We start from the raw sequence: 13,800 nt of genomic DNA on the forward strand, positions 1-13,800 counted from the left end.
AAGAAAGAAAGAAAGAAAGAAAGAAAGAAAGAAAGAAAGAAAGAAAGAAAGAAAGAAAAAAGAAAGAAAGAAAGAAGAAAGAAAGAAAGAAAGAAAGAAAGAAAGAAAGAAAGAAAGAAAGAAAGCAAGCAAGCAAGCAAGCAGAGGAAAAAATTCATGGTAATATAGGTCGCAATGGTCCTGGTGCTTATTTGTTGTTTACTTTTCTCATTGCTATGCTCCTCCATAAGGAAGGAAGGTTCATGGTTTGAGAGGTTATGGCCAATCACGGCAGGGAAGGCATGGCAGTGGAAGCCTGAGGCAGTCCCAGAAGTCATGTCAGCAGTCGGGAAGCAGAGAGAGTCAGATGCTCTTGCTCAACAGGTTTTCCTTTTCCCTATTTTATTTAGTGTATAGGATGGTACACCGTCACCCCATAGTTAACCCTCTGTATAAGAGCCCTCACAAACCCAGAGATGTGTCTGCTAGGTGATCCTCAATGGAGTCAGGTTGATGATATAGCTTAACCAGCACAGTGGTGATACTGATAAAGTCAATGAATGATTGGAAAGGAGTAGGGCAGATAAAGTGCTGAGTAAATTACTTTTTAAGGCATTGCTTAAGGAAAGGAAGTGATAGCCATGATGCCAACAGTACTTGAAGCTATCTATGTCGTACAGCATGAGCAGGAAAGACGTGAATGCAGCTGTCAGTGCGATCTGTTTGAAGATGAGGCAGTAAGTAATGAAGAGAAGGCATTTTTTAAAGGAGTGGCATTTTCTCCCACTTTCCTAATACTTTATTCTGAAAGAAAACAACATGAATTTGACTTTATTTTTCTATTTATCTTAAAGTCATAAATGCCGATCAGAGCTGGAAAATGTCAGACCGTTAAAGAAACTAGGCTTTGCTGAAGCTAAATCCTGGGTATTGGCAAATAGTCACTGTGTGATACCATGGCACACAGATAAAAATACACCTGCAAATTCCACCCAAAGGCCAGGCTGCCCGAATGAGATGGACACTCACAAGCATGGAATATCTTGCCTTGGTATTTCTTCTTACTGGAAATCACCTCAAAGTCCTTTGCTGTACTTTTTGACTGGCTGTTTCTAGTATGCTTTTCTTAGTCATTTTGGGATGCTATAAAAAAGTATAATTATAGAGGTAGGGAGGGGGCAGAGATAAATGTAGAGCTCAATAAAAACCAATAAAAATGTATGATTATATATAAGTATAAAGTCTTCAAATAATGAATTAAAACTATCATTTAAAAGTATCATACATTACAAGTAACCGAAATTTGTTTCTCAGTTGTGAGATCTGGACATCCAATATCAGGATGCCATTCATCCCCCCGATGAATACAGATTCTTGTTATAGCATCAAGTGGAGAAGAAAGAGGATTTCTTGGTGAGAGCCTCTTCAGTTTTGTTTATTTGATATTGTTCTTTCAAGACAGGGTCTCCCCATTTAGCCCAGGCTGGCCTAAAACTCATGATCCTCCTACATCTACCACACAGGTGCTAGGATTACATGTGTGAGCCACCACACCTGAATGCCTTCGTCTTAGATCACAAATCCCCTGTATCAGCTGAACTCTCATGACATAATCACAGCCCCAGAGTCCCACTGGAATAAGAGCTTCAACCTGTGGATTAAGAGAGAGAGAGCACACAAGCACTCAGAATACTGAGCTGCCTTATGCTATTGTCATCTATGGTCTTATCTCCTTGATGGAACAGTGATGACCTTGGATACAGCAACTTCTAAATGTTGCGTCATTTTAAAGGTAAACTTGTACTCTTAATTTGGGTGTAAGGGAAAACCTGTTCTCATAAACTTATAGAAAAACATTAGAGTAAATGAGCTATCCTTCCCCACCCCCAAACCTCTTCTTTCCCGCATGCTCTTCACAATTAGAATACTCCATCCTTCTCAATCATCATCGCTTCCCTTCCCAGAGGCTTTCTCCTTTGTGGAGATCTGTCACTGCTGTCAAAAGCAGGGACTGAACAAAGACACCTTGGGTACTCTTCACACCTACTGCTGCTCTAGTTGATTGCATAGAACTCCATCACAAAATTGTCACTGGAGAAACGTGTGCCCAACAACACCATTTATCTTTACTTTTTTCATTCCCACACCCCAGAATCTAGTTCTTTAACATCTTGGAACACAAGGAAGATGAGTTAGAGACTGTGTCTTATCCAAATCACCAATCTTTTACAGTGTCAAGGAGCACAATATAGATGCCTAAGAACCTCTGTTTACTGTTGTTTTTCCATATTTCCCGGTCATAGTTGATGTGGCCCAGTGCTTATGGCTAAAGCATTTCAGTTGGAGAACACTATCTCCAACTCTATATCAATCTCTATAATACCACTCCCCACAAAGCACTGCAAAACCATGAACATGTTGACATATTCCATGACTCTCTAGCAAAAGGATTTAGATCCCAGAGTTCCCAAACTTCCTTTTATTTTCTGTTTTACCTCACCTACTAACATCTCCCAGAACAAAGTGAAAAGCACTGGTCATGCACAAAACAAATCTGAATTAAATTTGGACTGTGTTATTCATCATTTCTGTGGCCTTGGATAAAGTTTTTATTCCCTCTAAGCCTCAGCTTATCTCATCTATAAAATAGAAATACTCATTACTTTCCATAGTGTATTCTAACAGCAGTTTACTGCCAAGCTCTCCCCATATTATAGAATCTTCGGTGTCTCATTACGGCACTAGTAAACAGTTCATGAAACAACATAGCTTAGATATTCAGCAAGTATCTATGAGATCGGTGAATGGACTGAATGGCTGCATGAGAAATGACTGGTGGAAAGGAAGCTGTCTGCCTTTCACGCTCATCCATGTGCACACCCGCAAGTGGATTACCTGAATTTCTACCCAGATACATGACTTCTTGACAAAGGAAACCAAGCTTCTCGCTTGACTATCTGACGTTGTACTTGGCATTCACCATGTTTTGGTGAAACCTCATGGGTCCGATTTTCTTGCCGGAATTAAAATATCAGTTAAAATTTCATTCTTGGAAATCGGGACGATAGTGGTGGAAAAGATGCTGGCATAGAAACCCGAGTCAGTCTTGCTTCTGCCTTCAGAAAGACACTCATTCAATTGTGAAATCTTTGGGTCTCTTTTTCATTTGTAAGGCACAAACTATAATACTGTTTTTCTAAGGTTCAAGATCATTGAAAAACAGCATGAGTTTACATGGGTTAACACAATCATTGCCATTCTTTCAGTTGTCTATTGGTATAGCAACCCAAGATAAAAGACAGAGTTGTTGTCATTGGCACTGATGCCAAACTAATGTCGTGTTTACAATTTTGTTACTAATATCTACATTTTATAGAGGGAAACACTGCAGGACAAGATGCTATAGTTATTTGCTCAAGGTTCCACAACTGGCCAATGTTGAGACTCAAATTCACAAGCACCATCCACTCTTTGAACCATGTGTTCAGGCTGAAGCTTATTGCTTTGTGAGTCTGTGTGATGCTTTCCTTAGGAACCCACTCATAAGGATGCTAAATAGATGAAGAGGGTTTGAGGTTGGAATAAGAAAACCTGATAACCAGCTGAAGAAAATAAGAGGATCTGAAAAGATCTAGCCTTGCCTAACCCCAGAATCAAGTGAATGTTCAAATGGAAGACCAAATCTCTTGTTGCTGCTTACATTGTCTGATAGATGCTATAGCTGAGTGGGAAGTAGCATCCTATCTCCCTTCCACAGTTTTCCTATCTGGCCACTTTCCATGCCCTGCCTTTCGCTCAAGTGCTCGTTAGACTACGGATTCCAATTTAAAGTATAACTTTTTAGAATAAGGAAGAGCAGTCTTTCTCCTTTATAAACAAAGATGGAGATCAAATATCCAACATTCAAGGGTTACCAAGGAAAAATACCACTTTTTAAAATTTTTACTTACAGTGTGTTTGTCATTAGGACAAGTAAGCTAAGCTACTTTCTGAAGTGTCTCTGACTTTTCACAACATTTTTTTTTGGTAGAAAAATAGTAATGTTTTATATAGATTATCTGCTGTATTTAGGCAAAAGTTCAGTTTGAATTTATTAATTATTAGATTTGACACTTTGATCTTTATTTTTAATTGATTGTAGTCTGTAGTGATTTTTGTTGCAATGAGATGTTTCCTTGATGAGGTTGGAGACTACACTTATGTGGACATCATGACAAATGTTTACATATTGTTTTTAGGGATTATGCTAGTTGAGTAAATCAGTGGCTGTAGATTCTCCTCAACGGCCATGATTTCATTAGCACTTAGGCTTTCAGCACCAGATATGGTCTTCCTCCTGCTGAGTGGGTCTTTAGACTAGTTAGAGAGCTGTTAACTACCTCTAATGTATGTGTGCCATTATTGCACCCTTAGGGTTATAGTGCCAGATTGCTCCTTGATGTGGCTCTTCAGCATCATGGTTGAATAGAATTGTTGGTTGTTTTCCTCACTGGGAAGCTTGCACAGGACCTTCTGGTACCATGAAAGTGAATCCGCAGGGAGGGGGCTTTTAAATCATTTCCAGTTAAGGGGTCTCTGGGCTCTGTGTCTGAGGTAATGTTGTCTTCAGCAATAGACAACTATCTTCCACCCCTGGGGTGTTACCAAGGGCAATATCAAAAGGTTGTATGTTAACCCTAGACAACAACTCAAAGATGACTCTCATGTCTCATATTGGAGTTTTGCCTGGTGGCCTTTGGCTCTTAGAGGAAGCACCATAAGCCCGGATGAGAAAAGCTTATTAAAACAATATATGTATATTTACACATGGGCCTTAGTATATTATAGATTCTATTTTTTGTTTGGCAAATAGTTAATAGTATGATTCCTTGTGGCTTTTTCCAAAAATCCTTAAAGTTGTTTGACTTACCTCATCTCCTTCCTTCTTTTGTATTTAACTCCCTCCCCTTTCCCTAAGGAGCTCATGTTTTCCCATTTTCTTTATCAGATAACTTGTATACTGCTATTCCTTTGCACCCACCTTATTTTGTATTTACCTCCCTCCTTCTTCCATAAAGAGCCCCACCGTTTCTCATTTTTACTATCAGATCACTTGTATCAAGGTGGGGGATGGGTATAAGGGAATATAATACACTTTCTTAAAAGCTCTTAATAGCCAACTCCAACTCAAGAATAAAGACAAGGTCTCGCAATATAACCCTGTTGTAGACCATGCTGACCTTGAACTCATGGAGATCTGCCTACCTCTGCCTCCAGAATCCTGGGATTAAAAGCATGATCTGTGCTGCCCCAATGCCTCCCACTCGCTAGCCATCATTCGCTTGTCCAGGTTTCTTTTGTAGCCAAAATCTCTGGATTTTTCAATATACTGATCCATATATTTTACCTCTGGACCCTTATGATCTTCCTGACAACTAAAATGCTCATTATCTTTGCACCCATTTCCACCTTTGAAAACTTAGTGCAAAACGGCTTCTTCCTGAAGCCAGCTCAATGTTCCTCTACTTTCCTCATTGTCGCACATTCCAGCGTGTGCCTGTCTTACTCCCCAAGTAATTGTCAAAAGTAGGCAAGGAGGTAACAGCTGTTTTTACACAACTCTCCAGCTCTGCACTCCCTGGCTTGGCACGTGCTGCGGTGCCTTCAAGCCAGCAACATTGGCTGGACAATGGGAAGAGTAGAAATCCAAAATGTGCAGAGCTTGCTCGGTCTTCATTTAGTAATCTTCATCTCAATCACCTGGTGACTCATTTCAACATGTCTTCATAAACGTTAAAAGAGACCCAAAGTGATGACTCTGAGCCATTAAAAGTAGTGAACACCAATACAACAGGACAGTTCTAGATGTATCCTGAATCTATGATTTTTCTTTAAAAATAAAGGAACTTGGTTTTTGTCAACATTAACGGCTTTGTAGAACAAGGAAAAGGGTAAGTGGGCTTTGAAATTTAAAAACTCTGGGCTCTTTCCATAGCCTGATATAAACAGAGGTTTTTCTGTCCTGCCCCATCCTGCAGTCACTTCTAAATTGCCCAGAGACTTAATATCAATTACATACTGCTTGGCCTATAGTTCAGGCTTATTATTAAATAGCTCTTACATTTGAATTACCTTATTTCTATTAATCTATGTATTGCCACATTGCCATGGCTTTTACCAGTCTGCTGGCATCTTGTTTCCTAGGCAACTGTCTTGCATTTCTCTTGGCTCAACCCTTCTTTCTTTTTTCTTTTTTCTTTTTATTATTATTTTTATTGAGCTCTACACTTTTTTCTGCTCTCCTCCCTATCTCTCCCCTCCCCTTCAACCCTCTCCCAAGGTCCCCATGCTCCCATTTTACCCAGGAGATCTTGTTTTTTTTCTACTTCCCATGTAAATTAGATCTATGTATGTCTCTCTTTGGGTCCTCATTGTTATCTAGGTTCTCTGGAATTGTGATTTGTGGGCTGGTTTTCTTTGTTTTCTTTTTTTCTGTATTCAGTTTGACTTTCCTCCCTAGATATACTCTGCCTTGCATTTTTATCAAACAATGAGCACAACATATATTCAGGGCATACAGAAGGGTTATCCCACAGCAGACAGACTCCAAACACGCTTTTTAATCCTAGAACAGAACAGTTGCCTGCCTTTTGAGTGTACTACATTGTAAAGCAGGAATGATTGCACTTCCTGGGAATGATGAGAGATTTGAGCAAGAGCCCATCTTAAGCTGCAAGACCACTGATAAGCCTTCTCACACTTTCTCAAGTCCACAGTGTAGTAATCAATAATAAATAATCTCTGCACTCCCCTAAACACTCAAGCATTACACACAGCTGTACTAACCCTGAAATCAAATGGCAGATTTACTCACCCGTGTATTCCATGCCTGAGCCTTCAAAACCATGATCTTATATAGGGACCCTTATCTGTGCCTTATATAGTTAATAGGGAACCTTCTCTGTCCTGGGGTGATGCCAGGGTGGAATCCAGGGCATCTTCTGAAACTTCCCTATACTCTTGGCTTCATTGCTGAATAAAGCACCTCAGCATGGTTTGGATCTCATACAAAAACAGCTCTCTGAGACATTAGTCACAATTATCACGCAGAAACTCCAGGGGCAAACTGTCAAGAAGCTGCAGAGATGCAAAATTGCCCCTGCCCCAGCAGACTTAATCAGAGGGACTGTCTCTACATCACTGTAACACTGAAGCTAGAACTCAATACCCCCTCTGCACACCGCAACCTAGGAGTGCCTATGGGGTTTCAAGCCTAGGTTCTTTCACTTATTCCTCATAAATAGGTTAAAAATCAGGCTCTTCCCTCTTTGCTTCAATATGGTGTCATCCAAACCATATCTCAAAGAAATGCTTCAAATGTCTAATTTCAGGATCCTACCCTTTTCCAATTTTCAGCAAATTGTGGACTTTCCTTCTGGTTCATGTAAATTGAATTTTGAGGTGGGTACTGAGCAAGTGGTCAAGTTAGAGTCCACATCTGTCTGTCCTTAGATGTTCTCACTCCCTCCTTACACTGACCCTCATCCCACCTTCCCTGGAACCCCCCATGCAGCACCACTCTGATTTACCTGCCTTGGCCTCATGGCAGGACCATGGAATCAGTACAGGTTTCTCTGGAGCTGGGGATCTTTGACATGGTGTTATGACAAACATGAAACAACAATAATAATTCACATGTATTAATGGAGTGGTCCTCATTCTTAAAATTAGAATGCACTGAGAGGAGCAAAAGGGAGAATATCACCCCTACAATTACTGTGGTATATTTCATTACTTTTCTTGATATATAAAATAAGGAACCCTATTTTTCTTGCTTAACATAATAATGTTTTTTAATTAAAAAGCTTATAGTTGTATATATTAACTGTACATGGCAATATGTGACCTAAGTGTATTTTAACACAAGTATGCATTGTGTGCTGGACACATTTTTCCTATTATGGTCCTGTGCCTTTCCCTTACTCTCCCTCCCCCTTTCCATAATCCTCTTTGTTCCCCTACACAGTCTAACTTCTATTGTCATGCCATCTATATATATGATTTATTGACCTACTTAAAATCTAGGAACCACTTAATGTATCCATTGCTCTTTTTAGGGCTGAAAGAATAAGATGTATATTTTTTGTCCATCCCTCTGATGGTCAGCGAGGCTGTTTCTATAGCTTAGCTGTTGTGGACATTGTTGCAGTGCATGCTCAAGAATCTCTGTGGTGTGTTGACTTGGAGTCCTTTTGCTAGGCACCCAGACTGGGCCCAGCCATACAGCGCTCCAAGGTAGCAGGACTGGCTGTTGTGATCCCACCGGCAGCGTAGGAGGGATTCCTTGTGCCCAGATCCTTGCCCACGACTGTCACTTGTTTTCTTAATGACCGTCATTTTGACATCAGTGAGATAGGATAACAATGTAGTTTTAATTTGCATTTCCCCAGTCGTTAGGGATATTGAGCACTGTTAAAAGTATTGATTGACCATTTGTGGTTTTCTTTTTATTTTCTTTGAACTCCCAATTTATCCAGTTAGCCTGGCGAGTAAATGTATACATTCCATTGCTTGGGTTTTTGAGTTCTCCATATATTCTACCTATGCCCTATTAGATGTAAAGCTAGAAAATATTTTCTCAAATCCTTCAGGCTTTCTCTCCACTCAGTTAACTATTTCCTTTGCTGTACAGAGGCTTTTCAATTTTATAAAGAATTGCTTATCAATTATTGACCTTATTTTCTAAGCAACTAGACTCCATTCAGAAAGTCCTTGCCCATGTCTGTATCTTGAAGACTTTTACCTGCTTTTTTCTCTAACAGTTTAAAGGTTTCCACTATTGCATGCACTAAGGTCTTTGGCCCATATGTGGATGACATTTGTACAGGGTGAGAGATGTGGATCTAGTTTAATTCTTTTACATGTTTCTACATGTAGACAATTGCCCCAGAACCATTTACTGATGAAGCAGTATTTTCTTCAATTTTTGGCATCTCTTTTCAAAATCAGGCTTAAATTTATATAGGTTTGTGTCAGAGACTTCTATTCAACTACTTTTTTTTTGTTGTTTTTTTTGCCCGAACCATTCTACATTCTATTTCCCTTGCAGAATAACTTGAGATCAGGTATGCTGATACCTCTAGTGGTACTATTTTTGCTCACAATCACTTTACAATCTGGGATCTTTGTGTTTCCATACTAATTTTAAAATTTTCTTCCTTTTTTGTTGATAATGACATTGAGATTTCAATGGAGATTTCATTGAACCTATAGACTTTTTAGCAATTAAACAATTTTCATAGTATTAATTATTCTAATCTATAATCAGGGAAGCCTTTCCTTCTTCTGGTATTTTCTGTGTTTCCTTTGATAATTTAAAGTTTTTTTTTTATAAAGGTCTTTCTCTTACTTGGTTAGACAGGAAGTAGAAATAATTAAAGAACCAGAAGGTCGTGAGAAGGGCCATGATGTGTTGATGACTACTGGGGGTGAAGGAGTAATGTTTTTCAGTGCTTTAGCCACTGATCAGTGACTGTTGCTTCAGTCAATAAATTCTCACCCTTGTGCAGTCAAGAAACTCTAATTAAACTAAGTGGGTCATGTAGACGGAGGCTGCTTGTTCATTTTCCAGCCACCCAGACCTGAAATAATCACACTGATACTATATTAATTGCAACACGGCTTGGCCAATGACTATAGCATATTCCTAGCTAGCGCTTACATCTTAAATTAACCCGTTTCTGTTAACCTGCATACCGCCACATGGTTATGGCCTAACAGTAAGGTTCCATCCTATGTCCAATGTTTGTCTCCTGTGGTGGCTACATGGCTTCTCTTTGATTCTGCCTACTCTCTCATCCCCTATATGCTTGGAATTCCCACCTTGCCCTATTATACACAGGAATATAGCTTCTTTATTAGCCAATGGTATTCACGGCATACAGAGGGGAATCCCATATCAGGATCATACACAAGAAGACAAAGTGAAGATAAGAAGGGACTTATTAGGAAGAAAAGACCCAGTAAGGAAGGGAGGGGTGAAAGAAGGAAATGGGGATGAAAAGGAATAAAAGTTACTATATAAAAGTATGAAACTATCAAACAATAAAGAACTTTAGATCAAATAACATGGTGTCTCAAGGCTGCTCTGGTCACATGATAAGGGTTTCTCAGAGGCCTCTTTCTTTCCTCTGCAGCTACCAAAAGTAGCAATTCCCCATCTCTCTACTTCCCTCTCTCTCCTTCCCCCACCATCTCCTGTTGCCTCCCTCTCCTTCCCTATCCCTTCCCCTTTGCTCCATCTTCCTTACTCTCCCTCTCTCTTTCCATCTCCCTTTGCCTCTCTCTTCTCCTTTACCTCTTCCTCTCTTTTCCTCTCTATGTCCCTTTCTGTCTCCCTCTCTTCTTCTTCCTCCCTTTCCACCATCTCTTTATTACTAGGAGTACAGTAAATAGAAATGGTTTTTTTTGGCTTTTATTTCAATATCTCCTGAGCACCTGCCATGTGGGTGAGGTATTGTGTTGGGCCCTGCAGATGTGGAAATGGGCCTCAGCATGCAAGGGGATCTATCCTGGATGAAAGCTGGGGACATGGAGAAGGTAGGACATGGCCTGGAAGATTCACATGGAGAGAATGAGCTGGAGGCTAACAAGAGTGGCCAAAAAAAATAAATCAGCATGCAGATCCGGTGTCTGCCATACTGGACACATCAGAGGAGATTAATTTAAACAAGTATATAATTTCCAGGTTTTCCAGAATTCTTAGGAAAAGCCCAAAGTAATTCACTAAGGTTAATTGTAGTGGGCCACTCTCTAATCAGTCTTCCTGTCAGAGAGAGCCATGTTTTAAAAGTAAGTACTGTCATTAATTCTGTCCCCCCTGATGCCAGTAGACACAAATGGACACTGGGTGTGGCATTGGCATGCTGCATAGAGAATATCGGATGGCACCATCACACTAAGCCTTAGCACTGTCACAGGTTTTGATTTGATTTGATTTTTTTTTTTTTTGCACAGTAGCGTTTTAGTTTTAAGAAGCATGCCTTGTCCCCAGGTTCCCTGGACACCAAGACCACTTGGAGAACGTCATCTTTGCTCAGATTATTGCTGTGCCCTCTTAGCTACCCACCAGCCTATGCCTTTGACCTAAGACACATGCTTGCTGTCCTCTGACCTTGAGCCGAAGGAGCCGGATTTCAGGCAAACACTGGGGTGTGGTTTCAATGTCTACCCTTCTTTTTGGGAGCTTCTTCTAAAAGGTTCACTCTGACTCCAGCTCAAAGTGGGAGGTCATTCCACTCCTCTCACCACCCTAACCACAGGCCTGAAGTGAAGAAAAGGAACTCATCAAACAATATACAAAAGTTAACAGTCACCCAATTCCTAAATATCTGCTAAAAGGCCAAGCCAAGGCCCATATCTCCCATGAGGCTCGCTCTTGCTGTTGTTTCCATCTCAGAGGTCTCCTTCCTCCAAATACATTCACTGCTTCCACACAAAGATGGCTTTTTCAGAGACCTAGAGTGGGCGTTACCCCCAACTCCAGCTTCAGATGCGATACAAGAGTAGGAAATGGACTCTTCCACTGAATAGGCCAGTCACTGAGCAGGACATGTTAGAGCAGCCGGGGAACAGGCCAAGGAAGGGACAGTGCGACTGGCACATGTATGCTGAGTCTGGGATACCAGTGGTGGGAAGCAGTGCGTGAGGTCACCTCTCCCCAAACCTCAAGTTGTGCCTGTTTGCCTCCTACAAATACAAATGGTCCTTGGAGTTTCATTACTACCTTCACTAGCAGTGAGTTAACTCTTGGTATTTGTGACGTATGTATGCTTCAGAGGTGTGATTAGCAGATATAGAACCAGGAGAGGAGAAAGTAAATGACACATGGTTTGAGTTCATCTGACAGTGGTTGCACCTGCCGTGCTGGAGGATTCTGCAGAACTGTCCATAACCTGCTTGGGACAGAATTTACAGAGGGGCCACTCACTCAGGGATGCCAGTGTGCATGGATGTCAGGGAACAGAGGTCCAGGTAACTGTCTGCCAGCCCTGCTTACTGACCTGGAGCCAGCTTCTTGGCTTTAGTACATTTGCCTTCTTCATCTAATGCAGTGGCGATGTTTCTCAGGGCTGTTGTAAAGACTGCACGAAGTGACACTTGAAAGGTAATTAGCATAGCACATGGTACAAAGTCTTAATGAGGGCATCTAGTAACAATAATTGCCTTTCTGTAAATTATTTTATCAAACAATAGTAGAACAGTTCATTTATTGCAGATTTGTAGACTTTGATTCTAACTGTAGAAAAGACATGTAGAAAAGTCACAGGTGAAAGAGGAGTTATGGTGCCATCTCATTTTGCTTCCATAGGAGGCCTGGAAATTTACACTGGAGAAGGCAAAACACATCCTCAAGAGGTCCTCAACCATGGTAAGCAATCAGCTGGCAGCAGGCCAGCCTTTTCCTTGGCCTGCTCTCCTCTCATGGGCCCTGTTCTCACACTCGAAAAGCCAGAGGCTTCTCTGGACAAAGCCCAGCAACACTACAGTAACTTCACAGTAAGACAGGAACATGAGCTCATTTCCATGTTTTGGTCTTGCTTTTCACTCTGTGGTGGGCAGTGCCAGCCCTGGTACTCTGACATTTAGGGCTGTCTCCTCTGTAGGAGCTGTCATGTGCTTTGTGACATCAAACACCGGCTCTGTCATTTACCCCCTGCATGCCAGCAGCCCCATCCATCACCCTCTACTGTAATACTCTCATGAGATCCCCAAGCTAGGAAGTCCTGCCCTCTGACAGACCATTCTAGAGAGAGCTGTGGCCTCCTCTCTTCCTCTTTGTAAAGCACGATATCAGGCAGTGTTTCACTTCACTGAGCCTCTAGTCTTCCGGCTGTGGGATTAAGACAATATCTTCTGCAAATGGACTAATAGATAGGCAAAGCACCCTCTTCCCTGCAGAGGACTTAGCACCCAAGAATGGGGAAGCCACCCCAACCACTGCTCAGCTCCATTTGCTCTCTTCATAATGACTCTTTCTCAACAGATAGAATGCTTAGCTCAAACCAGCCAGCTAAGGGTTTGACTTAGGCTCCTTTCTAAGGAATCGTTGGAATCCTGCCTCAGCAATTACACTTTCAATTCTTGTAAGTGGGGCAAGTCAGTCCCAGTTGAAAGGGAAGCTGGAAAGTAGGCTGAATGCTGTACATGGAGACAGTGAGGATGCATTGCACAGCAGGGAGGGTGCATTGCACAGCAGGGAGGGTGCATGGAGACAGTGAGGATGCATTGCACAGCAGTGAGAATGCATTGCACAGCAGAGAGAGTGCATAGCAACAGTGAGGATGCATTGCACAGCAGTGAGGGTGCATTCCACAGCAGGGAGAGTGCACAGGCATTGTCATAGGCTCCTCCCTGCCAGCTTCCCTCATCATTCACTCTCTGACAACTTGTCTCATAGTATTGATTTAGAAACCAAGAAACAAAGGGGAGGGAAATCACTCACGTCAAGGCTGACCAGACACAGCAAGTAAAGGGCGTCCAAATGTATTTAAATAATAAAAAAGCAGTTTTATTCTGTGCACCCTATACAATATTTTCAGATGGCAACCTGAAAAGGTCCTATGAGTTTTGATGAACAAGGCTGACCCAAGTTAAGTGTTAGCAGAAGAGATATTCCTACAGAATTGGCTAATCAATCACAATGTCAGCTTCAGCACTCATTGCTTCATTCACAGAATAATTAAAGGTCAGTAGTGGCCAGTTCATCTAGTCAGGTTAATATGTTGAATAATAAGCAGAAACACCATGAAATCTCCATGACCAGCACCTTCAAAAATCTGA

General features: G+C 41.3%; 1 protein-coding gene across 1 annotated transcript in view; it reads left to right on the plus strand.

Annotated features, from left to right (window-relative positions):
• The window catches only part of Aoah (acyloxyacyl hydrolase), a 191,835-nt gene that overhangs the window by 61,186 nt on the left and 116,849 nt on the right, over positions 1-13,800 (plus strand). Inside the window, 1 exon segment of the mRNA XM_005369893.2 lies at positions 12,329-12,388. Coding sequence (XP_005369950.1) covers positions 12,329-12,388 — 60 coding nt within the window.

The sequence above is a fragment of the Microtus ochrogaster genome, unplaced genomic scaffold (assembly GCF_000317375.1).
Source record: "Microtus ochrogaster isolate Prairie Vole_2 unplaced genomic scaffold, MicOch1.0 UNK66, whole genome shotgun sequence".
NCBI lineage: Eukaryota > Metazoa > Chordata > Mammalia > Rodentia > Cricetidae > Microtus > Microtus ochrogaster.